At 46.3% G+C, this 27,804-nt stretch overlaps 2 protein-coding genes across 3 annotated transcripts; one reads left to right on the plus strand and one right to left on the minus strand.

Annotated features, from left to right (window-relative positions):
* The first annotated feature begins 652 nt into the window (after positions 1 to 652).
* Positions 653 to 3,202, plus strand: CCL1 (C-C motif chemokine ligand 1). Its single transcript, XM_065898029.1, has 3 exons — positions 653 to 728; positions 1,888 to 2,002; positions 3,112 to 3,202. Exons 1-3 carry the CDS (start codon positions 653 to 655, stop codon positions 3,200 to 3,202), a joined length of 282 nt encoding a protein of 93 aa, XP_065754101.1.
* A 16,763-nt stretch (positions 3,203 to 19,965) lies between these two features.
* Positions 19,966 to 22,004, minus strand: LOC136138867 (C-C motif chemokine 8-like). 2 transcript variants are annotated; one of them, XM_065897730.1, is made up of 3 exons: positions 21,859 to 22,004; positions 20,930 to 21,047; positions 19,966 to 20,524 (listed from the first exon to the last, which is right to left on the minus strand). In XM_065897730.1, exons 1-3 carry the CDS (start codon positions 21,932 to 21,934, stop codon positions 20,419 to 20,421), a joined length of 300 nt encoding a protein of 99 aa, XP_065753802.1. In that variant the 5' UTR covers positions 21,935 to 22,004; the 3' UTR covers positions 19,966 to 20,418. The 2 variants fall into 2 exon arrangements, with proteins under 2 accessions (XP_065753802.1, XP_065753803.1); XM_065897731.1 differs by having other exon boundaries at positions 20,419 to 20,524; positions 20,930 to 21,041; positions 21,859 to 21,934.
* Between the last annotated feature and the right edge of the window lie 5,800 nt (positions 22,005 to 27,804).

Here is a 27,804-nt window from a genome sequence, read left to right on the forward strand (position 1 = left end):
GAACAGGGCAAGTGATTGAAAGGTGTTGAGTGATTGAAAAAATAGAAATTGCAACTATCTGGGCCAGGCCCTTGACAGAATGGATCTTACTGAATGCTCCTCGGTCACCTGTGAGATACGAGTTACTCTTTCCGTCTTCCACAGGAGATGTGACTCGGGCGAGTTTATGTATCCGCTGATTTGCAGAACTGGGATTCAAACCCATGTGTGTCTCAGTGCTGGTGCAGAGCTCTTCTGCTCTACCATGTTCCTGGGACAGTAGCTCCATCCCTGGATGGAAAAACGTGACATCAGAGGAGCCACAGACAGGCCACTTCCTCTCATTCACCTTTTTCCACGTTCCATTCAGCTGGGACAGCTTCTACTCAGCCTCTCAAGATCCGTATCTGTTCCTGCGCTTAGGGAAGTTTCCTTACACCTCTCACACCACCCAGGGGAGGTAAGGAAAGGAGTTTTCCATGTGGTCACTGGACGCAAGTAACCACCTCTTCTTCCTGTGACTTCCCCACCTCTGCACTGGGGCTTGGAAAACCCCACCCAGGTCTTCTAATAAAAGCTCTGGGTACTGCAGGATGGGCCAGAGGACAGCTCTTCACTCCACCAGACTCCTTGAGGGACTCCTTCCAGGGAGGCCTGAGCTGGACGTCCCGAGATGAAGGTCATCACCACTGCTCTGGTGTGCCTGCTGCTGGCCAGGGCGTGGCTACAGGATGTGGATGCCAAGAGCAGTGAGTTTGGCTGGAGTCACTTTGCTCCTCTTTGGGGAGGGTGGAGACGCAGGCAGGTGCTCTGGGGCTGGGGGCAGGCTCACCCCTTCATCTCCACTCCTCCAGAAAGAATTCTCCCTGAAGAGGAGGAAGGGAGGACTTGCTCGGGGGCAGGGGGACAGCAGGAGAGCCATAAGCCTGGGGCCAACACAGACCGCTGAGCAGCTGGCTTCAGCCAAAGGAGGCCAGCCTCGTCCAGATCCTGCGGACTGATGGAGGGCAGCTGTGAGGTCATTGAGGCCAAGCTGGAGGCCTGAGGTCCAGAGGAGGGACTGACTGGGGTCTCACCTCCACTGTGTAACAGATAACAGGCAGAGTCTGAGGTCAGGATCTGGGGCTTTAACAGTTGGCTAACCTTGGGCAAGTTACTATACCTCCCAAACTCTGGTTTCGCTATCAGGAAGATGGGTTTGATCATGCCTACCCTCTAAGGCTGATGAGAGAATACTGACCTAACAGCAGACATATGGAAGGGGCTTTGCAAATGGTCAAACTAGGAGGAAGGAGCCAGGATTGAAATGCAAGTCTTTTGAAGGTGGGGTGTGTGTAGGGGGGGTTACAAACCGGCAGAATGGGAGTTGTGGGTCAGAGCTGAGAGGACCAGGGTGGAGGGTGAGGTTGGGATTGCGTGGAGCTGATCAGTTCCTGGAAGCTCTTGCCTGGTCATTTCATCAGTCTGAGCTCCTAAAACAGTCCCTAATCCTGCCCCAAATAGTGGACTGCTGTTGAATCATACTCACAGGGTCTCAGGGCCCTTGAACCCAAATGTAAGGGCAGAACCATACCCTAGTGGTGGGATGTCAGAACTAGAATAGCCTTTAGAAATCAGTCTAAAGAGTCTTGCTTTTCAGCTGGGAAGTCTGGGGCCCAGGGGAGGGCTCATCGTGACCAAAGCCACACAGCTGTTTTGTGGGGAGCTGGGATCTGAACCCCAGTGTCCTGACTGCCTAAATACAGAACTGGGTGGCTGATGAGACACTAGTGCCCTTTGGGTGTGATCCCAGAGCCTGAGCCTGTTCTGGAAGGGTTTTTTGTTTTTGCTTTTTTCCCCATCCTGGATGAAAGGAACTCAGTCCAGCTTGAGAAATGGATGCAAACCATTTTTGCGCTTCTCTTCCAGTGCATGTGTCATCCTCCAATTGTTGTTTCACACTGGTAGAGAGAAAGATGTCCCTGCAGAGAATCCAGTGTTACAAGAACACCAGCTCCACCTGCTCCTACAAAAACCATCTAATGTGAGTAGTTGTATCCTCTTCCATCCTTGACTCCCTTCTCCAGAGGACAGAAAGCGGCCGCCCTGGAATTAGAATAGCAGACGCTAGATGGCGATGTTCCACCGGATTAAGGTTTTTTAACCAAACTAGTGAGGAGGCCAAAACCTGGGCGCAGAGCTGAGAGTGGGCGCTAGGACGAACACCTGTGTTCCTGCAGTGACATGGGTTTCTTGGAGCTGCAAGGTGCCAAGTGTTATATCTTAATATTTTATGCCCAGAGCTTAAAAGCTCCAGGTACTACTGGGTGATGGTAAGAGTGAGGGGCTCTCAGATAGTTCCTGCTTCTGGATTTGCCAACCTATAGTCTTGAGTGACTCTGGACAGGTAAGTCTTCTGAACTTCCTTATCTGGGTAGCCCCTCTGCACTCCTGATCTGTGAAGTGGTGTAAACACGATAGCTGCATCACAGGGTCGTTATGAAGCTCCAGGGAGGTAGCTTACACTTGCCACTCAGTGTCTATAAGGCACTTTTGTGTATATTATTATCTCATCTAACTCTTGGTGCACACATTTTCATTATCGTGAAAACTGAGGTTCAGGGAATTGGAGAGATTTGTCTAAGGTCTTGCAGATAATTAGAGGCAGAATTGATCTACGGTTTTGGACAATAGCCAAGTTTGGGAGGTGGGTAGATCAGAAAAGAAACACATGCACGCGCGCACGCACACACACACACACACACACACATCCAAGGCAATGACTAGGGGTCCCGGATGGGCACAGACACATGAAAAGATGGAGCAGGTGGGCCCTCAGAGATGTTCTAGGAGGGGAATTTTCCATGTTAGCAGATCCTCAGAATGTCTGCAGCCTTCGCTCTACCCTGATACAATGAATCCGCAAAAGGGGTCCACGAAATGCAATTTTGAAAGCCCCCCATCCCTTGCCCCTGAAGCTTGGGTGTTCCTCCCAGTGTACAAACTGTAGGTCTTAGGCAATGACTTCATTTTATAGGCCCTGGGAGAAAAGCTTAGGGGCACCCAGGAGCAATGAGGGGGTGATGGGACTTGTGTGTGGCACCCAGGGCGTGGCTCAGGTGACTTAGCCCTTCCTTTGTTTTCTGCCTACAGATTGAAGCTGAACGGAGGCCGAGAGGCCTGTGTCTCACAGACAAAATCGTGGGTTCGGGCTTATTTAAAAAGGATAAACCCCTGCCAGTGAAAGGGAATATGAGCTGATCCCTTTCCATCCTGGACTCTGGACACCGTGTGGCTTTACCTGTCCCCTCAACGCCCAACCCTACACCAGTCCTTCTGTCCCAGCTTTGCCGGGTCACGCCAGAGGGTCTGCTGGGTCCTGATAAGATACGTTGTCGCACTTTATATAGTTAAATTCTAGACTCTTCAACTTCTGCCTCCCTGTGCCTCTTGGACCCCACAGGGATTTCAGGGTGCAAAGCTGATTGACATTGAGGGGCTGGGGTCAGGGGCTGGAGAAAAGGAAACATGTTGGACCAGGTGCCAGGAGAACCGACTTCTCATCATAGGAGCCAATAAATGACTTACATCTCTCAGCTGACTGCCTTTGTCCCGGGGCATAAGTGTGGGCTCTGGGTTGTGATGTAGATTCTCTGTGGGGCTGGGTCCCCATTTGGATGCAGGATGTTCCCCATCACCCCCGCCCACTCTGCACTGCCCAGAGGGTTCAGAGGCTGATGATATCCAAAAGCTGCCCTAGCTGGAAGGGATCTTGGGCATCGTCTGCCTGTAAGACGATGCTAGCCCCATTGTATAGATGAGGTGACTGAGGGCTGGAGAGGGACACCCACAGGCCTGAGGACACGCAGAAAGTCAGGATTAGATCTGGCGCTAGAGCCCAGGGTTCCTGCTGCTCGGCTGCTTACAAAACCAAACTCAACAAGTGTTGCTAGAAAGGAAAGTTCCCGTTAATCAGAATGCTGGCAATCTGGGGAGATGGTGGACTCAGTGTCCCCCCAAAGCCACCTCCGAAGATTCTCCTCGGCCATGAAAGTTTTTTTTTTTAATTAATTAATTTATTTTTGGCTGCGTTGGGTCTTTGTTGCTGCACGCGGGCTTTCTCTAGTTGCGGTGAGCGGTGGCTGCTCTTCGTTGCGGAGCACGGGCTGCAGGGTGCACGGGCTTCAGTAGTTGTAGCATGCAGGCTCAGTAGTTGTGGCGCACAGGCTTCGTTGCTCCGCAGCATGTGAGATCTTCCCGGACCAGGGCTCCAACTCGTGTCCCCTGCAGTGGCAGGCGGATTCTTAACCACTGCACCACCAGGGAAGTACAGCCATGAACGTTTTTAAGGGGAAACAGGGAAGTAATCTCAGTTAATCACTGAAATAGGGGGTCAGAGTCGTCACCATCCCCCACTGTGTGCAGGCTTGTGGACTCCTTGTGATCTTTTTTTAGATGCTCTCTTGCTAGCAGTTTTTTCGAGAGATTACTGAACGGGAAGCTGGGGAAGAGATCTGGCACTCCGTTAATTACTTACTCTTCATTTCTGCTTCTTTGATCTATGTAAAGAACCAACAAGTTAGGCAAAGTATTTTGTGATCAAAAGGTTTGAAAAGTGTGCTAGGGCCAGAGACAAGTAGAGCATGGGGGTGCCTGGTTTAAGTTTAGCAACAAGACAAAAGGGACCTCCTGCAGAGAGCGCTTTCCAGCCCAAAGCTGCTTACAATGCCTCCCAGGGTAGAACTCTTCCCCGAGTCCCCAGATGCCACGTGACTGTGTGGTACAGCAGGATACCCGGACCCTGTCTCAACCGGAAGCAGCCTGCAGAGTTGGTTAGCAGGGCCTTCTCCTGGGAAGGGCCCTGGGGAGGGTCCAGGCGTCGGTGGGTCCACGTCTGATGAAGATGCCAACACGTCATCCAGGGGAGGGAGGCAGTCTCGGGAAGAACAGGGGGCCCCTCAGGGGATAGAGAGGAAGAGGAGGTCCTGTCCCTTTAAGAGGGACAATCACAAGCTCCAAGTTGTGTAACGTGAGACTCTAGGGAGACTAGCAAAGGAGGGCAGTGAATTCTGGGTCTCTGGGTTTGGTGACTTAAGGGGAGACAGTCTCCTGTCCTGTGTCTCAGGGCTTTTCCCTCTTACCCCGGCATTCAACACGCGGCGTATCCGGCTCATTCTTCTTAGGCCATCTCTTCCCTCCGCCCCCCATGACTGCCCTGCTTCTCTGGCTACCCCTCACCTGGACCACTGCAGTAGGCTGCTCTCCGTGCCCCCCTGCCAACCCGATCCTGCCCTCCGCCCGATCCCAGGCTACTCTTCCTGGCGCCCCACACCCTGCCCTCCCTATCGCTCCAAAGACTTCAGAGCTGACTCCAAACTCCCACCTTGATATTCCGATTCCTCTATAACTATGCCTCAACCTTCCTTTCCAAAAGTCTCTGGCTTTTCCATTCTGGATCCCTTACTCTGACTATTTGGGGATATTCCCTGCAGGCCCTCTCCCCTCTTTTCCATCCTGCATCTTCTCCGGTAGAGTCTTTGCTGTGACGGTGCTACACCATCTGTCCAAGTCCCATCTTTGCTGTCAAGTCTGATGCTAATCAGGACAGGGCCACCTGTTTCCTCCCCCTTCCCCGTCCCCGCCAGTGGGTGTGTCAAGTGCACTTACTGGCTGTATTACTCCAGGGTGGAGGACGAGGGAAGGGAGACCCACTGGAAGCTAATGCTGGGGACTGGAGCAATCGTTCTAGAATATCCTGGGCTGATGAGCCAGGCCCTCCCTGACACTCAGATGGGCCCAGGTTAGCCACACAGCCAGGCCCTGGCTACATCCGCATTCCTCTAGCACCCTCTGCCATCCACCTGCCCCTGAGAGCACCCCCTACTTGTTGGGAGTTATCCCTGAAGAAAACACCATTACTGTATTAGAGATTTTAAACAAAATGTATTTTCTGCAAAAAGTCAGCCGTCCTACAATTGCATTCATGTTTCCATAATAACACATTTAGCAACACGTCACATTCACCAGGCGCCGTCCTCCCTAGATTGCAGTAGCCCTTCATCGCCATGGCTCTCATAGGCATGCTCATCACCCCTGGGGAGTTAGGCAGGAGAAAGACGCACTGCCCACAGCTTACAGGAGAAGGAACTGGGGCTCATGACAGGAACCAAGTGGCTCAAGGCCTTGCTTTAAAAAAAGAGATCACCAATATTCAAAATAACTCCCCAACCAGCCACAATTCAAATAATACGAAATATTACTTAAGACATAGTACATTTTGCATCAGGAAACAGAAAGCACCCTATTTGAAAATTCAGGTCAATTTAGTCCAGGATAGAGACAGGAAGCCTGGGGGAGAAGAATCATTTCTCAGCCTCTGGCTTGGTCTTAGTGTGGCCGAAAGAGTCCAAGTCTTCAGGGTGTGAGGTTTCTGACCCAGGTGTTTCATGTAATTCCAGACCCATTTCTCCTTTGGGTCGGCACCGATGTCCTTGGCCAGTTTGGTTCTGAAGCTGTGGATGAAAGTGGGCTGGCAGGGTTAGGTGAAATGTTGGAGGGTTTTATCCAAGGGATGACTCGTTAGGGATGACCAGGCCCACCTGCTACAGGTGAGGGGCTGCCCTAGGACAGGAAGTCAGAGGGGTGTGGAAAGGAGAGGCCCTCTGGGGGTAGTTGCTGTTCTTGCCACGCCCTGGGAGAAGCTGACCTGGCATCCAGCAAAGCAACCACCCGAGTGTGAGCTGGTACCCATTCAGCAAGGAGGGTGTGGGATGTTACCGGCCCTCTCTGGGCCTGTCCCTGATGTAATAATAGGAGGCTTTGGATTACATAGTCTGGTTGGATCTTATCCCCTGAGTAGGACATCTCAAATTAGTCTATGTCTGTCTTGTGGGGCAGAACTTAGGATGGGGGGGATGGAAGAAAGGGAAGGGGTGAGATGAGGTGGGGGGCTGGAGGGGAGCAGGGTTTTTCTAGCTACAGGACAGCTGCCTGCGGACACTGGCTACTGGTGATTCCATAGCTCTTCAGCCTCTGCAAGGGGATCTTCTTATGGTTAAATGTGAAACAGCAGTTGAACAGGTCGCGGAGTGCATCTGGAAATAAAGTCACTGAGAAACATCTGAGATGTCAGGCTTTTCTCAGCTTGAACGCAGCAGGGGAAGGAAAGCTAAGAGGTAGAAGTGTGTCTTCTCCACACAGGTCCAGTGCTCCTGACAGCCGCCCCGAGAGGGGGTGGGACCAGGAACATGTGGCTCAAGATTTTGAGGTTCATTCTGCACGGTGAGGACACATCTTTGCTGACTGAGGGAGGCCAGTGTGACAGGTCCTGGATATGGCCCCCCAACCTGCAGGGTTTGGGGCGATCATCTGGGGTCAAAGAAAAGGCCCTGGATTTTCAGTAGAGTTTAGGCTTTATTCTGGCTCTGCGGTGTCCTGGAGCGGGGAGGGGGCCGGTAGGATGCCTGCTGTCCCCAACCTGGGCTTCTGCTTTCTGTCTCCAAAGTTAGATGTTACAACTCCAAGGACCCCGGGTGCTCTGATAGTCTCTGAAGTGGGTCACTTTGTCTTAGGCCTTCCTAGAAGATGAGAAACAGAGGGAAGGAGAGAGAGGAAGGGAAGGGGGGAGAAAGATTGAATTTACTTGGCTGAGTGAGCACCTGGGTGCTGATGGCAGCTGCCGTGAGCAGCAGACACAGAGGCGCTGTGGACACCTTCCTGTTGGAAGGGGAAGATGTGAGCTTCAGCCTAAGAGCTGTTGGTTTCTGGGTTTATCTCAGCCTCTTGGCAGCTCTGGCTGCCCTGCCTGCCTTTGTAGAGAGGCAGAGAGGATGGGGGCCCCCAGAGGGATCATTGCCTGGCCAGGGTACAGTCAAGTCAAGATGAATCTACTAAGATTCTGAATTCTTACTGTGTATCCTGAATCTACTAAGCTGGAGGCTGGGTTGCCAAAGAGTTTTCCAGGAAATGCAAGGCAAAAGCTGTGGCCTGTAGCAGGGTAGGCACCGTTTCCCTCCAGCCGCCCAGACCACAGAAATGAAGACAGAACACAGATGTGCTGGCACTCACCCTAGTAAGTGATCCGAGGAGCTGCTTTCTCCAAAATGAAAAAGAAACCATAGAAAAGAACTCCTATGCTAAGGACTTTCCCCTATTACATATTTAGTCCTGACAAGGTAAGCGCTATTATTATCATGCCTATTTACAGATGGGGACACCGAGGGGCAGAGAGATTAAATAACTTGCCCAACGTCTCATGGGGAGTGAGGGGTGACACTGGGAGAAAAAAACAGTCTGTTTACATATAATCACCAAGAGAGTTTCATGTAGCTGATGTCTTTTTCCAAGGCAAGTTTTAGGTGGAAGTCTCATACTGGAGACAAATTAAAGCCAGCTTCTGGTGACCAGGCTCCTCCCATCACATCTAGGTGCTCCCTTCTGCTACTCAGGCCCAGAGGGATACGGTTTGAAAACCACTGATTTGTCTAAGCCCCTTGTTTTCAGGAAGGATCATTGATAGGACGGGGTGGGGAACAGAGCAATGAAGTGGGCTCTTTGTTCCTGAACCTGGCTCCCTCCTGCGAGGGGTCTGAGCTAGGAGCTTGGGGTGGTGGGGGGGAGAGCCAATGAGCATGGTGGCAAGGAGGGAACAGCTTGGACTATGACAGAATACCTGGCAAGGCCCTTCACCTGAGTGTTCCTATCCCCATGCTCATTCTTGGCTCCCAGACTTCGCTTACTTTTTGCACCTGCTTGGAATATTCTCCTGTCCACTTTCCATCCTTGCAAGTTTTTCTACTCTAGCAAAACAAGCCCAATGATGGTAAAAGAAATGAAATAAAGAGCTATGTTTTGTGAAATAGAAAAGAATATATAGACAAAGGGCTAAAGAGTCTCAAATTTGGTTCTTTGACAAGCCTACAAAGAAGCTGAAACTCTCCTGAACTGACCATGAAAAAAGGAAAAAAGGCACCACTAGGGAACATCACTACAGAGCCTGCAGACACCAAGAGGAAAATAAGAACCTTATGCCAGCAACTTTAATTTAGAAGAAGTGGACGGATTTCTTAAAATCCAACTTACCAGATTGCAAGAAAAAAAAATTTTTTAATCCTCAAACTATTTAAAAAATTGAGTCAGTAATGGAAAACCTTCCCACAACACATCCTCCAGTCTCCAGAAGCTTTAACAGCTCTTCCTCCAAGCATTCCAAGAACAAATAATTCTGATCTTACACAATCGCTTCCAGGAAATATCAAAGGTGTTCACTCTTCGACTCATTTTATAAGTCTTTGACATAAAAACTTCTCAGGAACCACAAAAGAAAAGATTTCAAGTTTGTCCCTGCAGATACACATGCCATTCTTTTGTGGATCACGTCAATGAGATTGCAGGTCTTCTGGCTTTGGGTTGGGTTTGGACATGAGGGAACCCTGCAGGGTGTTGGAAAGAGGGAGTAGTTAGGGTGAAGTACTGATTTCTCTGTTGCCTCCTTATACCTCTGCCTGGATGCAGCCCTCAACCAATGGTTTTCACTTCCTTTCCAGGTGGCCCTCTCTATGACTCTCTCCGTCCAGTTTTGGGGAACCACACTCTGTCCTTGCTCCTTCAGGTCCAAGGGTGGTCACCATGCTGTCACTAGCCTCAGAGTACCAAAGCAGCCCTATGGTTTCTCCACACCCAGCCCACTTCTTGGTAAATAGCATTTTTATTAAACCCTCCTCAAATCATTCCAATTTCAGTGTTATCTATTTCTTCCTCACTGACAGAGGTTTAGGTACCAGAAGTGGCTTCTGGTAATAGACCTTCTAAATGGGATTCTGGAATTGGGTTGCTCATATATTTTAGGAGCATAATAATGGCAGCTGCTGGCATCATGATTACTTAAATTGTCACCAATAGTAGGATGGCAGACTGTGTTGTATCAAGCCCTCCAGGTGATTCTTAATGGGAACTAAAATTTGAGAACCGCGGGATTCCAGCATATCCCGTGGCCATCTCTGACCTGTAGTGAATAGCCACCAGAGAGCTCTTAAGGACGCTGGCCTCCTCTCACGGCCCCATCAAAGCATGCCTTGGTAAAGGAAGTGTCCTCTGGCCTTGCCCGGGAGTGCAGTTAGGGATGGCTAGGCAGCTTGCACATAATAGATCCTTTTCAATAGACCCACTTCCCTGAGCCTTTAGACACCTTCCTAATGTCCCAGGGGAGTTCTGGCATTTCAACTTCATCAACTGCAGGCCTGTTTTAAAGCCTAGATTCCAATCAGCCAATCTAGCTAAATATTCATCATCCCCAAGTACTTGTGCTAGTGCATTGAATCCTGAATTCTGGATAAGCACATTCATGCCAGTGAATTTAACCAACTGAGTCTTGTATGTTATCATCCTCTTACAATCCACTCCTACACATGCACCCCAAACTCTTCTCCAAATTGAGTGAGTGGGGGGACATTCAAACACTTCCAGCTGAAGGGACTCCTGTCTGTCCTTCCCTCTGCTTCAGGACCTATTATCTTGTAAGAAAACATGTTTAGGAGCCTGGGGTCTGGAGTCAACCAGACATGGATTTAAGTACTGTATTTGTCGTTTACTGGTTATATGATTTGGAGCAAATTGCTTACCTCTCTGAGCCTCTAAGAGGAACTGATTGCTAATTATTACCTCATTGTGATGTTCTGAGAACCCAATAAGATAATGAGTGCATGCAAAGTGCTCAGTCCTGTGCCAATAATTTCAATTTTGAAAAATTTTTATGTTCATTGAAATATAGTTAATTTACAATGTTGTGTTAGTTTCTGGTATATATCAAAGTGATTCAGTTATATATATATATATGTTATTTTACATATTCTTTCCCGTTACGGTTTATTACAGGATATTGAATATAATTCCTTGTGCTGTACAGTAGGACCTTGTTTATTTATTTTACATATAGTAGTTTGTATCTGCTAATCCCAAACTCCTAATTTATCCTTCCCCCACCCCCTTTCCCCTTTGGTAACAATGTTTGTTTTCTATGTCTGAGTCTGTTTCTGTTCTGTAAATAAGTTCATTTGTATCATATTTTAGATTCTACATATAAGTGATGTCATATGGTATTTGTCTTTCTCTTTCTGACTTACTTCACTTAGTATAATCTCTAGGTCCATCCATGTTGCTGCAAATGGCATTATTTCATTGTTTTTTATGGCTGAGTAAAAAAACATTATATATATATATTTATATATATATATAAAGGAGGAAGAGAGCAACCAAATCAATAAACAAATCTACCAATGATAATAAACTCTAAATACTAAACTAACTTAAACATAAAACCAGAAACAAATTAGATGCAGAAAGCAAACCCCAAGTCTACAGTTGCTCCCAAAGTCCACCTCCTCAATTTGGGAAGATTCGGTGTCTATTCAGTGTCTAAATAGTCTAAATATTCGGTGTCTAAATCTCGGAGAGATTTCCCTTTCTCTTTGCTCGCACAGCTCCTGGGGCTCAGCTTTGGATTTGGCCCCGCCTGTGCGTGTAGGTCGCCTGAGGGCAACTGTTCTTCGCTGAGACAGGACGGGGTTAAAGGAGCAGCTGATCGGGGGCTCTGGCTCACTCAGGCCGGGGGGAGGGAGGGGCACGGAGTACGGGGCGAGCCTGCGGCGGCAGAGGCCGGCGTGACATTGCACCAGCCTGAGGCGCGCCGTGCGTTCTCCCGGGGAAGTCGTCCCTGGATCCCGGGAACCTGGCAGTGGCGGGCTGCACAGGCTCCCCGGAAGGGGTGTGTGGATAGTGACCTGTGCTCGCTCACAGGCTTCTTGGTGGCGGCAGCAGCAGCCTTAGCGTCTCATGCCCGTCTCTGGGGTCCGCGCTTTTAGCCGCGGCTCGCGCCCGTCTCTGGAGCTCGTTTAGGCGGTGCTCTGAATCCCCTCTCCTCGCGCTCTCCAAGACAATGATCTCTTGCCTCTTCGGCATCTCCAGACTTTTCCCGGACTCCCTCCCGGCTAGCTGTGGCGCACTAGTCCCTTCAGGCAGTGTTCATGCAGCCAACCCCAGTCCTCTCCCTGAGCTCTGACTGAAGCCCGAGCCTCAGCTCGCAGCCCCGCCCGCCCCGGCGGGGAGCAGACAAGCCTCTCGGGCTGGTGAGTGCCGGTCGGCACCGATCCTCTGTGCGGGAATCTCTCCGCTTTGCCTCCTGCACCCCTGTGGCTGCGCTGTCCTCCGCGGGCCCGAAGCTTCCCCCCTCTGCCACCAGCAGTCTCCGCCCGCGAAGGGGTCTAGTGTGTGGAAACTTTTCCTCCTTCACAGCTCCCTCCCACTCGTGCAGGTCTCGTCCCTATTCTTTGTCTCTGTTTTTTCTTTTTTCTTTTGCCCTACCCAGGTACGTGGGGGAGTTTCTTGCCTTTTGGGAAGTCTGAGGTCTCCTGCCAGCTTTCAGTGGGTATTCTGTAGGAGGTGTTCCACGTGTAGATGTATTTCTGATGAATCTGTGGGGAGGAAGGTGATCTCCACGTCTTACTCTTCTGCCATCTTGAAGGTCATATATATATACACACACATATACACACACACACACCACATCTTCTTTATCTCTTCATCTATTGATGGACACTTACGTTGTTTCCGTATCTTGGCTATTGTAAATAGTGCTGCTATGAGCATTGGGGTACATGTATCTTTTCGAATTGGAGTTTCTTTCCAGATATATGCCCAGGAGTGGGATTGCTGGATCATATGGCAACTGTATTTTTAGTTTTTTAAGGAATCTCCATACTGTTCTCTATAGTGGCTGTATCAGTTTACATTCCCACCAACAGTGTAGGAGGGTTCCCTTATTCTCCACACCCTCTCCAGCATTTGTTATTTGTAGACTTTTAAACTATGGACGTTCTCACCAGTGTGAGGTGATACCTCACTGTGGTTTTGATTTGCGTTTCTCTGATAATTAGCGCTGTTCATCATCTTTTCATGTGCCTATTGGCCATCTGGATATCCTATTTGGAGAAATGTCTATTTAGGTCTTCCACCCATCTTTTATTTTTTATTTATTTATTTTTTTTGAGCTCTATCCCTTGATCTGTATTCTGAGGTTGCACTGTTTTACAAGAATGTTTATTTCAGGGCTTCCCTGGTGGCGCAATGGTTGGGAGTCCGCCTGCCGATGCAGGGGATACGGGTTCGTGCCCCGGTCCAGAAAGATCCCACATGCGGAGCGGCTGGGCCCGTGAGCCATGGGCGCTGAGCCTGCGCGTCCGGAGCCTGTGCTCCGCAACGGGAGAGGCCACAGCAGTGAGAGGCCTGCGTACCGCAAAAAAAAATTAGCATTTTCCAACAGGTAAAGAAGGGGAGGGATGAAGGCCCTCAGGCAGCAAAGCTCAGAAGGTGTTGGCACACGGTAAGCCCTTTGCTGTGTGACTTAGGAGAGGGTACAAGAGGAGAAGGAGGAAGAGAAAATATTTTGGATTCAGATGGGAGGGTCGTGAGTGCCATGCTAGGGAGCATGGATATTCTGGGGAGATGGGGAGCCATCCACAGAGGGTCTCTGAGCACAGAGGTACCATGATGAGATCTATCTAGACTTTCCTAGAGACGGCAGCCATCAGGGTATTAGCTAATGACTTTTTTTTCTCTTCCTCCTATTGGGAACTCCTAGTCTTCAAGAACATATTTATTTTCTTTCTACCCTGGGGTTTATAATCAAACATCAATTTAATCTGCCTAAACACACATACCACAGAAGCAAAGTTTCTGTTTTATCTAAAGAAGACTGTAATCAGGCATTCACACTCCTTCAGCTCTCTGGGTGTTTCTTTTTATCCTCTTTGAAATAAACATTCTTTTTTTCTTTTTTTTTTTTTTATGTGAGGTCTGGCTTACATTGGGTCTGGCTTCACAGATTTCATAGGGAACCAAACTTGCTCTGAAATAGATGGCTGATGACCTTCCAGCTCAAGCCCTCCTACTTCTACTCTAGAAAACAGATTCATCTTTCTGGTCATGCTCTGGACCAGCATATAGTAAAAAATGAATACTTACCAATGATCCAAGGAGCCTAAAAAGACATAAGGGTTCTCCTCTGTGGGAAGATTCTCATGTAATTGATTTTCCAAGCCAGACAGGGGTGAGGCAGAATTGTCCTGGGCAAACTGAGGTGTGCAGTCTCCCTACCCACTGGGGTCTTAGCATTTTGCCTGTTGTTGCATTGCTAATTCAGGTGTTTATAGTTTTTAGTTTCTGCTGTCCTCTCTTTGGGGGAGACTCCCAGGATGAATGCCTGAGGCTGCCCCTTCCCACGACTAAATAAAAAATGCAGGCAGAAAAAGCTTTGTATTTGGCACGCCCTGGTGCAGTGGCCAAAGAAACGGAAGTTCTTCTGTCCACAGGCGAGTGGACCCAAATTTGATTCGGTAACAGATTTTCCTCCTAATTCAATGTAATCCCAATTAAAATCCAAGCAAGAATTTTGTGGAGATTGACAAGCTGATTCCTTTTAAAGGAGAAATAAGAAACCAAAAATAGTTAAGACGACTTTTAAAGAAGAACAAAGTTGTAGGACTTACACTCCCAGATGTTAACAGTTTTTAGAAAGCAATAGTCATTATGACATGGTGCCATTGTTCCAAGAATGGATGATATGCCAAGGGAACAGATTAAAGAGTGCAGAAGTAGAACCATACATATGTTGATGTTGGATATAACCTAAGTTTGCACTGTGGAGTAGTTAAGAAAAAGAACTCTTTTGAATAACTGATGCTGAATCAATTGGATATTTATATGGAAAAATAAAATCTTGATCGCTAACTTTCAGCATACCCGAAAATCAAGTTAAGGTGGATTGTAGTTCTAAGTGTGAACAACAAAAAAATAACGCTTTTTGAAGATAATGTAAAAGAATAACTTTGTGATGTCTGGTTAAAAAAAGTTTTCTTTAGCAGAAAACAAAAGCACTAACCATAAAGGAACTTATTGATAAATGGACTATTTTAAAATTAGGAAGCTGTATTTCCTGTTAAGAAGGTCAACAAGATGGGGGTTCCCCATCCTAGCCTCTCCCTATCCACATACACAATGCAAAGCCTGAAACTAACTCTAGCACTGAGGTCTCTTTGCCATTCCCCAGTCCCTCTGGACTTTTCCTTATTTGAGGCCTTTGCTCTAAGTATCCCCCTCCTTGGATGCTCTTAACCCCACCTCTTTCTGGTAAATCAGCAAAGGCCTATCTTGGGCCGACTATCCTCTGGCCTCTGCCCAGTGATACTCATTAGTGCATGATGAGGAAGTCCTGATGGGGGTGCTGAGTCTCTTTTACCACCGTAATGGCACCCTCAACAGTGCCAGCATTGCACCAAGCACACAGTGGCACTCAGTAGGCGATGCTGAATTGAAATACATTTCTCTCCCAAGAGATATATACAGAGAAGCTCCAACTCAATGGGGTTAAAAACTAGGCTCTGATCTACTTACTCGCTGAAGAGTGAGACAGAAATTTCTCTTAGGCCAATTAATTACATTTGAACCTGTTGCCCAAGAACAATTCAGCACATGTGTACAGCACCCTGATCCTGTATCTCTCTAGTTACCTACATCTTGGTCTTTGTAAGCCCTTCCATGGAAATCAATCAATCAATCAAATCAAATCAAATCAGGGAGCTGTATCATCAAAAGGCAAAACAGGAGTGAAAAATAAAATAACAGATTATGAGAAGATATTTCAATTCACATGTCTGTCAAAAGATTCCTATTCAGAATATAGAAAATACTTCTCCAAATTCATAATACAAAGACAGGCAATCTAAAAATAGACAAGATCCAAATCTAAACAATCTAAAAATGGGCAAAGGATATGAAGTGGACCTTCATAAAAGAAGATATCTAATAAACATTTAAATAGATGTTCAACCTCATCTGTCAGGAGTAAAATGCAAATTTAAACCATAAGTATGTGGAATTATACACATAATCATCATGGCTAACTTAAAAAGAATGACAGTACCAAGTGTGGAAATACCAAATATGGAATAACTCAAACTCTCATACATTGCTGGTAGGAGTGAGTGTAAACTGGTGACAAAACTCTGGAAAATATTTAGCCATATCTGGAAGGGTGTTTGGTGGTTGAGTATATGCTTAATATATGCATGTCCTGTCATCCATGTGTGTATATCTATCTATCTATCTATCTATCTATCTCTATCAATCTATCCATCTATCTGTCTACCATCTATCTATCCATCTATCTTTATCTGTCTATCTATCTATCTATAGGTACCATCTACCTGTAAAACCTCAAGTTCACACTGATACCTCCAATTGCAGTCCAACACCACAGGGTTTTTCTAGCTTCCAACATTCCATATTTTTCTATGGAAGCTTCTCCAACAGTAAGGGAGATGGCTTCCATTATCTTCAATACATTTACTTATTTGCTAAATCCTTCTTTAGGTCACCATTCTGCTAGCTATGTGGCTAACTCAGTCCTCGTCCGGTTGACCCTGACTTGTGGGCTGACCTCTTGAACCCAGTTCTACCAAACATGCTGGTTGAGTCCACAGTCTTGGCCCCAGCCCTGGTCCCAAAGAACATACTGGGTGAGTCCCTGATCTTGACCCCAGCCCCAGCCTTGGTAAACACACCAAACAAATGCCCAGCTAAATCCCTGGCCCTGAGCCAGCAAACTTGCCTGTTGAAATCCAGGCATTGGCTGGGAGAAGGAGAACAAATATTGACTGCATAAAACAATGAATCAATAAGGCAGAGCCTGAGATGAGAACTTCTCTCATACATAGCTCCTTTGGGAAGTGACCCCAGAGATCATGACTGAGAGGCAGCCGAGTGAGACGGAAAAGGAGGAGGAACGAACAGAAGCATGCAGAATCAAGATCGGTATAGGGCGATGGGGATAGCTTCTCCTGAACTGACTGACATGCCTGCAGAATGGCTCCCAGAATCAGCCGCTGGAAGGAAGGGTGGCAGAAGCATTTAAACATCTGCCTTCCACCCTGCATTGGTGGAAAGTTGTCACCCAGAGTGTTCACTGCCCCGCACTTGTGAGCCTCAGGCAAATGTGCAGGCTGAGCCAACCCCTGACCTGAGATGACACCCAAGGAGGAGCCTATGTGCAGAAAGCAAGAAGTGAGGAGACACAGAGCAGTTGCTGAGAGAGTGAAATGAGTCCAAGCCCACAGCAAGCTCCCTGCCCGAGCCCAGGGTGAAATCAGAGGAGAGCCCTAGAGGATTCTTGTCAGCTTCAAGTGACCTCACCAGTTCTTTGCCCCCAGTTGACAAGGGAATGAATTGTGCTCACTGGTATGAACCCATTCGTGGAAGGATGTGTTTTTCTTTTTTTAAAAAAACTTTTAAATTTATATTGGGGTATAGCCAATTAACAATATTGTGATAATTTCAGGGGCACAGCAAAGCGACTCAGCCATACAGATACATGTAACCATTCTCCCCAAACTCCCCTGCCATCCAGGCTGCCACATAACATTGAGCAGAGTTCCCTGTGCTATACAGTAGGTCCTTGTTGGTTATCCATTTTAAATGTAGCAGTGTGTACATGTCAGTCCCAAACTCCCTAACTATCCTTTCCGCCCCACCCTTCCCTCTGGTAACCATAAGTTCATTCTCTAAGGTCTGTGAGTCTGTTTCTGTTTTGTAAATACGTTCATTTGTATCATTTCTTTTTAGATTCCGCATACAAGGCATACCATATGATATTTCTCTTTCTCTGCCTAACTTACTTCACTCAGTATGACAATCTCTAGGTCTATCCATGTTGCTGCAAATGGCATTGTTTCATTCTTTTTAGTGGCTGAGTAATATTCCATTGTATATATGTACCACATCTTCTTTATCCATTCCTTTGTCAATGGACATTTAGGTCGCTTCCGTGTCTTGGCTTGTAAACAGTGCTGGCGTGCATGTATCCTTTCAGACAATGTTTTTCTCTGGATATACGCCCAGGAGTGGGATTGCAAGGTCATATGCTAGCTCTATTTTTATGGGGATTTTCAAAATATTAATATTCAAGTTAAGGCACATAAAACATCAACAACTTAAATAAGATGACATATCACTTAACACATTTATGTTTAATGTCATTAATAAAGTTCATTGTGATTTGAAATACAATGACATAATCCCAGAGTGCCTCTGGGTAATGCTCGGGGAAAACAAATGGATTGTGTCTTGTGCTGTGGCCTGGTGCCAGTTTAGGGTGAGTCTCTTGCCTTTGGAATTTAGGATTTGTGTCTAGGTAGTTCATGAAACCCTGGGCCCAGATCTCCGGAGCCAGCTTGACCTTGAGGCTGTGGAAGAGAGGGGTTAGAACTGGATGGAGCCTACTGTGGTTGGAAAGCACTCCTTTTGCCCAGCTGACATTTAGGTGCCTTATTTAGATGCCTGGGGTTTAGGTGTGCTACCTTGGACTTCAATGGAAAGCTCATCTTCAGACAGGTTATATACCTGACTTGCAGGTGTTTGCCATTAGGCTGGGCTCCTGGCTGGCTCAGTGGTTTTAATTCTAGGCACTTTCTTCCTGGCCCTACCCTAGCCAACAGATGTAGCCAAGCTCCCAGGAGACATGGCTCCTAGAGCAGGAGAGAGTTTATGAGGCTGTCTGCCAGATCCTCTCACTTCCTGCCTGTGACACAGAACAACTGCCACTTTTGTATGGGGCATCTTAATGCCAGAGAGAGAAACTGACTTGCTGTAAGTGACTCAGAGAGTCAGGGTCAGTTCTGGGATCAGAGCCCAGAAACATTGCCTTGCTATGTTTCCATGTTTGTACTGGAATCATGGTATTTCTCCAACCAATGACAGCCCCCCTGGACTTGGGTCAGCAGGACAATAATCTTCTTTCCCTTAATGAGGAGTCTGGTCTTTGTGCCTTGGTGCTGTGGGTCTCCTGTCTGAAAAAGGAGCCAGATATGCTCACGAAGTACAAGAGAATCTTCTTGACCTTAAGAGGCTATTAAGGAAAGGAGATTCCATGGCTTCAAATGGATTTTGCAAATTATTGAGATTGGGGGCTGAGGGTATAGTGACAGAGATGAATCATTCTGTGTCTCAAGGGTGCAAGCCCTGTAGATATCGGTTTGCAAGATTATAAGAGAAGGGTCTGTGTCTTGGTCAATTATTCTCAACCTTCTACAACATTTAACCTATCACTCTTTCTGGCCCATTCTTCCTCACTTCATCTCCACTCCCACCCTGTACCATTTATGTCCCCATCATTTCCCCTGCACCATGGCAGCAGCCTGCTCTCAGGCCTCTATCTCTCACACTCCATCCTGTACTCAGATACTAGGTTATTCTTCCTGATGCTCGCCTCTGAATGTGATATTCTCCTTCTCTCCTGTTTCAAAACTTTCGGTGCATCTTTATTACCTGCTGACTTCCCAATCTGAAATTCAAGAGCCCCTACAACCTGGCTCCAACCTGCATTTCTAAAACTCTGACTCTCTTTCTTCCCAGAGCCCAGCCAGATGGGATTCCTTCCTCTGGCCCCCTCCCCTCATCTCCCTCCTGTATCAGTTCTGAAGAATCCTTTCATTTCCCATCATATTCCAATCTCTCAAGACCGGTCCTGTTGAAGGCTCATCTCCAGTAAAGAACCTTACGTGGACCTCTAAGTTATAGACATCTAGTTTCCTGTTAGACTCAGTTTCATTTCTGGGACATTACTCTGGGTTTGAGAATTAATTAGATGGAGAAAACCTGGGGCTATGGAGAAACGTTTGCAGACTGTTGCAAGAGATCAAGAGAGAGACCAGGCAAAGGTAAGTGTGGAGAGAAAAGCAATAGGAATCTAGATTCTATTAAATAAGGGCAGGTGATTTAGGGACTGGAGCCACAGGGCTGGAACAGTCTGGTCTGGTCCTTCTAGGTTCTCCGTAATCCTCAGCTGAGTCCAAAAAACTCAATTTAGAGGATGATCCTCACACCCCCAATTGTCACTCATTGCTGCCATTTTCTCCCTTCCTGCCAAATGTTACCCCATGAAAAATAAGGCCAAGTAGTTTAAAATTATATAGATTTTTTTCTTTGAAAACACCATAGTCATTTAATAACATTAATTTCCATCACAATACTACATAGCACACATTGACTTCCAGGAGCACTGATTTCCTAAGAATCCAAAGGTGTTTCACTCTGATGATCAGTGGAAGGACCTCAGGATACTACAGGCAGGTAGGAGGGAGAACAGTGCCATCTTACCATGAGCTTAATTGAGCTCACAAAGGAAAACTCGTCACCAGATGTTGTGTTTTTACATTCATTAGGATTTATGGCAGATAAAGTTAAAACATCAATAACTTAAATATAATTATTGTTTAAGAAACTATGTGTTTTAAATTATTAAACAAAGAACCTCTTTTTGGACATTATAATAAAATAATACAGCTGGGGAAGGTTGGGGGGAAATAAATAAGATTTTCCAGGGCTCTGACTGTCTCTCAGCCCAGGTACGAAGGTTCAAGCCTTCAGGGCTTGGGGCTTTCGATCCAGGAGCTTTATGGAATTCTGGACCCACTTCTGCTTGGGGTCAGCACAGACCTCCTTGTCCGCTTTGGTCTTGAAGCTGTGGGGAAAAGAGGGCACAGTTAAATCGAGTGTCTTGAGGATTTTGCCCAGGAGCTTGGCCCATTGGCCCCTGGACATGATTAGCCCTTGCTCCCTGGGTGAGGAGCCTGGATGGGAACAGGAAGAAGGGGAAAAGGGAGGAAGAGGCCTCTGTTCCAGAAAGGAAGTTCTGTTGCTACTGCTCCAGGGGAAGCCTTCCTTTAGCTCCTGGCTAAAGGAACTTGGATGATCTGACCAAGCTTCCAGAAGAGCCTGGAGTGAGTATGGATTCCTTCTCATGGGCTTCATTTGTCTATGGGGTAAAGGGTCCTTTGGATTAGATGGCATATTTATCTGACTCATTTGGAAGTATAGAACTCAGATAGAATGTTTGGCTGACGGTGCCCGGGCATGGTCCACTCACATCACAGCTTCCTGGGGACACCAGCTGTTGGTGATTCTTGTGTAGCTGTCCAGCTTCTTGAAGGGGATCTTCTTACTGGTCACAATAAAGCAGCAAGTGATTGGGGTGGAAACTGAATCTGAAAAACATTCTGCAAAGCATCAGAGTTATAATGTATTGTCAGCCTGCATTTGTAAGAGAAGAAGGAGAAGGTAGAAGACAAAGCAAATACACAAGTTCTAACTAAGACCTACCATTCCCTAGTTCAGAGCTTTAGTCCAGATCCCATAGATAAAATGTTATCTGTGAGTCAGTTTCCTCTGCTGAACTATGGGGCCCCTCATTGTTGACTGCAGATGGCAAAATCTTGAGTAACAAGATTAATCCTTGTAGCGTGACTCAGGGTCTACATATCCAAAACCTCTGACCCTGGGAAGATAAGTTCTAAGACCTTGCTTCCCAGCTATTTGTCCCCACGGGCTTAGAGCCAACCTAAGTCACATGCTGAGATGCCTCTGGGTCCTTATCCTCCTTACACAGCCACCCTTCTGGGAGCTACCCTGGACTGTAATCCAACATTTGAATCCTCAGGAAGAGTTTCTTCCTCTCTACTACTGCCCAAAATGTCCTTCCTATCCACAATGAGAAATGGTTCTTCCTTCTGTGCCACATCTCCAAACAAGGTGAGGATTGTTGAGATAGCAGCTGCATTTAATGTCCCAAAGCTGGTGTTGAGAAAGATCGTGGAGCCTGGCTCCAGTGGCCTGGGCTTCTAGTTCTGGTTCTGCCTCTGACCAGTTGTGACATGCCAGCTCTTCTTAATTCCCCTCTGGATTTCATTCTCTCCATCTTTTTAATGTAGGCTATGCAGCAAGCATGGGATGACTCATGCCAGGTGTTAGTACCTGGGGTAGTTAAAATGTTAAGGCTTAAGAAGAGAGGAGGCTTACCTGACTGAGCCAGCACCTGGGTGCTGAAGGCAGCTGCTGTGAGCAGCAGACACAGAAGTGCTGCAGAGACCTTCATACCGGAGGGTGAGCACGGGAGCTTCAGCCTGAGAGCTGGAGGTTTCTGAGTTGGTCTAAGCTTCTCTGCAACTCTGGCTCCTCTGGCTGATCTGCCTGCCTTTTATAGGGAGCAGAGCACACGGGCAGGGTCATGTCTAAGGAAGGATAAACTAGGCCCCTAAATGTGGTGAGTAGGTACCAGATCCTGGTGGTGATTTCCAAACACCGAGAAAGGGAAGTCGTGCAATTTCCATCATTTGTTTAGATGGTGGGGCAGTGGTGGAAGGGGAATGCGGTTATACCCAGTAAAGTGTAGGAAGTGACCTTATTGGCCTATGAAGGGCTCTGATTTCTTTGAAATGGAACATGATCTGTTGGAAAGGAAGAGTAGAAGCTGAGTTCCTAACAGAGTGAAGAGAACCAAGTGCCTGACCCTCCCCATGTCCCGGGAGGTCTGGGATGGGGCCCTAAGGCTTTGCCTGGTCTCTTTATCAGATTCGTGTCCCTGCCGTCCTAAATCAGTCAGGCTCCTTTAGAATCTCATACAGGTAGCTTGATAGAACCTTAGCAGAATGATAGAATCCAGGAATCTTCAAGTCTTAATGCCCTGGAATGTTCTGTTGTGGAGCCTAAGAACTGGGCGGCAAATACCGATCTTTTAGGGTGGTGATTTCCAAATATTTTATCTAGACACTAAAGTTTCTTTCCAAGTGAAATGATATGCGGAAGCCCAATATATCATGCAGATTCAGGTGGAATGGGTCTGTTTGAAAAGGGTCTTTTGCTTTTGGTGTCAAATCTTTTGCCCATTAAAAAAATTTTTTTTTTCTTCCAGTTGACTTTAAGAAGTTCTTTGTATATTTTGCATTCAAGTCCTTTACCAGATATGTGCATTGCAAATATTTTCTCCACAGGCTGTAGCTTATATTCTTAACAATGGCTTTCATAGAGCAGAAGTTTTAAATTTTAATAAAGTCCAATTTATCAATTTTTTTCCTTTCATAGATGTTGCTTTTGGTATTATAGCTAAAATCTCATCATCAAACCCAAGTTTGCATATCACCTTTTCAATGAATATTTCCAGATTTTCCACAAATCATTCAATATTCTCCAATAATCTTGAATGTTAAAGACTCCACAGGAGGCCAAGGCACCATAATTAATTGAAGAATTTCAGTTGGGAATTATATAATTTCCATTTTTTCACAATCATAAACAATAATTATGAGAAAACTGATGTAATATTATCATTAATGTCTCCATTCAATTCCATAGCTAAAGAATTAATCAATCAAAATGTGTGGATAGAGATACACCAGAAATACATCTACACGTGGAACAACTCCTGCAGAACACCTACTGAACGCTGGCAGAAGACCTCAGACCTCCCAAAAGGCAAGAAACTCCCCACGTACCTGGGTAGGGCAAAAGAAAAAAGAAAAAACAGAGACAAAAGAATACGGACAGGACCTGCACCAGTGGGAGGGAGCTGTGAAGGAGGAAAGGTTTCCACACACTAGCAGCCCCTTCGCGGGCGGAGACTGCAGGTGGCGGAGGGGGGAAGCTTCGGAGCCGCAGAGGAGAGCGCAGCCACAGGGGTGTGGAGGGCAAAGCGGGGAGATTCCCGCACAGAGGATGGGTGCCGACCGGCACTCCAGCCGAGAGGCTTGTCTGCTCACCCGCCGGGGCGGGCGGGGCTGGGAGCTGAGGCTCGGGCTTCGGTCGGTCGGAGTGCCGGGAGAGGACTGGGGTTGGCGGCGTGATCACAGCCTGCAGGGGGTTAGTGCACCACGGCTAGCCGGGAGGGAGTCTGGGAAAAAGTCTGGCCTAAGACACAAGAGATCATTGTCTTGGGGTGCGCGAGGAGAGGGGATTCACAGCACCACCTAAATGAGCTGCAGAGATGGGCGCGAGCCACGGCTATCAGCGCGGACCCCAGAGACGGGCATGGGACCCTAAGGCTGCTGCTGCCGCCACCAAGAAGCCCGTGTGCGAGCACAGGTCACTCTCCACACCTCCCCTCCCGGGAGCCTGTGCAGCCCGCCACTGCCAGGGTCCCGTGATGCAGGGACAACCTCCCCGGGAGAACGCACAGCGCGCCTCAGGCTGGTGCAACGTCCCACCGGCCTCTGCCGCTGCAGGCTCGCCCCGCATCTGCACACCTCCTTCCCCGCAGCTTGAGTGAGCCAGAGCCCCCGAGTCAGCTGCTACTTTAACTCCGTCCTGTCTGAGGTGGGAACAGATGCCCTCAGGCGACCTACACGCAGAGGCAGGTCCAAATCCAAAGCTGAACCCTGGGAGCTGTGCGAACAAAGAATAGAAAGGGAAATCTCTCCCAGCAGCCTCAAGAGCAGCAGATTAAATCTCCACAATCAACTTGATGTACCCTGCATCTGTGGAATACCTGAATAGACAAGGAATCACCCCAAAATTGAGGAGGTGGAATTTGGGAGCAACTGTAGACTTGGGGTTTGCTTTCTGTGTCTAATTTGTTTCTGGTTTGATGTTTATCTTAGTTTAGTATTTAGACTTTATTATCATTGGTAGATTTGTTTATTGATTTGGTTACTCTCTTCCTTTTGTTTTTTTTAAAAATATATATATATATATTTTTTTCTTTCCTTTTTCTCTTTTTGTGAGTGTGTATGTGTATGCTTCCTTGTGTGATTTTGTCTGTATAGCTTTGCTTTTATCATTTGTCCTAGGGTCCTATCTGTCCATTATTTTTTTTCTTTTTTTCTTTTTTTCACTTTTTAATATTTTAAATTTGTAGTAATTTAAATTTATTTTATTTTAATAACTTTATTTTCTTTCTTTCTTTCTTCCTTCCTTCCTTTTTTCTTTTTCTTTCTTTCTTTCTTTCTTTCTTTCTTTCTTTCTTTCTTTCTTTCTTTCTTTCTTTCTTTCTCCTTTCTCCTTGAGCCATGTGGCTAACAGGATCTTGGTGCTTCAGCCGGGTGCCTCTGAGGTGGGAGAGCCAATTTCAGGACACTCATCCACCAGAGACCTCCTGGCTCCATGTAATATCAAACGGCAAAAGCTCTCCCAGAGATCTCCATCTCATCGCTAAGACCCAGCTCCACTCAACGACCAGCAAGGTACAGTGCTGGACACCCCATACCAAACAACTAGCAAAAGAACACAACCCTACGCATTAGCAGAGAGGCTGCCTCAAATCATAATAAGGTCACAGGCACCCCAAAACACACCACCAGACGTGGTCCTGCCCACCAGAAAGACAAGATCCAGCCTTATCCACCAGAACACAGGCACTAGTCCCCTCCACCAGCAAGCCTACACAACCCACTGAACCAACCTTAGCCACTGGTGGCAGACACCAAAGACAACGGGAACTATGAACCTGAAGCCTGTGAAAAGGAGACCCCAAAAACAGTAAGTTAAGCAAAATGAGAAGACAGAGAAGCACACAGCAGATGAAGGAGCAAGATAAAAACCCACCAGACCAAACAAATGAAGAGGAAATAGGCAGTCTACCTGAAAAAGAATTCAGAGGAATGATAGTAAAGATGATCCAAAGTCTTGGAAATAGAATGGAGAAAATACAAGAAGCATTTAACAAGGAACTAGAAGAACTAAAGAGCAAACAAACAATGATGAACAACACAATAAATGAAATTAAAAGTTCTCTAGAAGGAATCAAAAGCAGAATAACTGAGGCAGAAGAATGGATAAGTGACCTGGAAGATAAAATAGTGGAAATAACTACCGCAGAGCAGAATAAAGAAAAAAGAATGGAAAGAATTGAGGACCATCTCAGAGACCGCTGGGACAACATTAAATGCACCAACATTCAAATGATAGGGGTCCCAGAAGAGGAAAAGAAAAAGAAAGGGACTGAGAAAATATTTGAAGAGATTACAGTTGAAAACTTCCCTAGTATAAGAAAGGAAATAATTAATCAAGTCCTGGAAGCTCAGAGAGTCCCATACAGGATAAATCCAAGGAGAAACACGCCAAGACACATATTAATCAAGGTATCAAGAATTAAATAGAAAGAAAAATACTAAAAGCAGCAAGGGAAAAACAACAAATAACACACAAGGGAATCCCCATAAGGTTAGCAGCTGACCTTTCAGCAGAAACTCTGCAATCCAGAAGGAAGTGGCAGGACATACTTAAAGTGATGAAAGGGGAAAACTACAACCAAAATTACTCTACCCAGCAAGGATCTCATTCAGACTCGACAGAGAAATTAAAAGCTTTACAGACAAGCAAAAACTGAGAGAGTTCAGCACCACCAAACCAGCTTTACAACAAATGCTGAAGGAACTTCTCTAGGAAAGAAACACAAGAGAAGGAAAAGACCTACAATAACAAACCCAAAACAATTAAGAAAATGGTAATAGGAACATACATATTGATAACTACTTTAAATGTAAATGGATTAAGTGCTCCCACCAAAAGACATAGACTGGCTGAATGGATACAGAAACAAGACCCGTATATATGCTGTCTACAAGAGACCCACTTCAGACCTAGGGGCACACACAGAGTGAAAGTGAGGGATGGAGAAAGATATTCCATGCAAATGGAAATCAAAAGAAAGCTGGAGTACCAATTCTCATATCACACAAAATAGATTTTAAAATAAAGACTATTACAAGAGACAAAGGACACTATATAGTGATCAAGGGATCAAGATATAACAATTGTAAATATTGATGCACTCAACATAGGAGCACCTCAATACATAAGGCAAATGCTAACAGCCATAAAAGGGGAAATCGACAGTAACACAATCATAGTAGGGGACTTTAACACCCCACTTTCGCCAATGGGCAGGTCATCCAAAATGAAAATAAATAAGGAAGCACAAGCTTTAAATGATACATTAAACAACATGGACTTAATTGATATTTATAGGACATTCCATGTAAAAACAACAGAATACACTTTCTTCTCAAATGCTCATGGAACATTCTCCAGGATCGATCATATCTTGGGTCACAAATCAAGCCTTGGTAAATTTAAGAAAATTGAAATCATATCAAGTATCTTTTCTGACCACAACGCTATGAGACTAGATATCAATTACAGGAAAGAAGTGTAAAAAATACAAACACATGGAGGCTAAACAATACACTATTGGTTTAGATTTTTTATCTTGTGAATTGATAGTCTCCTTAGCTTAAGAATTCACTTATTTTTCTTCTTTATTTATAAGAGGCTTTAAAACATCTACCTCTTGTATATATCATTTTTTGAAAACACTGTATCACCTCTTAACAATACAGAAGTTACAGAACATGAACCATAGTTCTGACCTCAGGATTTCCTCTTAGAAGAAGAAGGAACTTAAGCCCTTCCAGGACGGCAGCTTTTTTAAACTCGGGGACTCTCCCCACCAATTGCATCATGTCTGATACACATGGTCCAGCATGGTTTAGGGACCAAGTTTGTACTTAGCTGCAGTGCACATGCAAGGTCACTAAATAAGCCCAGGACATTTTTATTCTCCAGTGAGATGACATGATACAGAGGTGCATCTGGAAGCAAGAACTAGAAATAAGACTAAAAGTCTATTATGAGGACAAGTGGGTTCATCGAAATGCAAGGGATTAAGGTCCAGCAGGCATAATCCTGGCTTGCCTGCCAAGTAGCTCTGTGACCCACCCAGATTCCATTAGGCCCACCTGCTTCATCTATGAAATGTGGGGATGCACAAGATCAGGGATGACAAGTGAGTTTCAGTGCAAGTGTCAACCCAAGAGGATGGTTGGAAGGATAGCAAGGTCTTATACTGGGCTATGAGAAATAGTGATGAGGCTCTTTACTGATGTCCTCCATGGGCAGAGTGTTAGGGAGGACCCCAGTTTTGTGACATGGCCATTTCTGGGCCAAGAGATACCTATGCTCCCCTCCATTTTA

Source organism: Phocoena phocoena, chromosome 19 (assembly GCF_963924675.1).
Source record: "Phocoena phocoena chromosome 19, mPhoPho1.1, whole genome shotgun sequence".
In the NCBI taxonomy this organism is placed as follows: domain Eukaryota; kingdom Metazoa; phylum Chordata; class Mammalia; order Artiodactyla; family Phocoenidae; genus Phocoena; species Phocoena phocoena.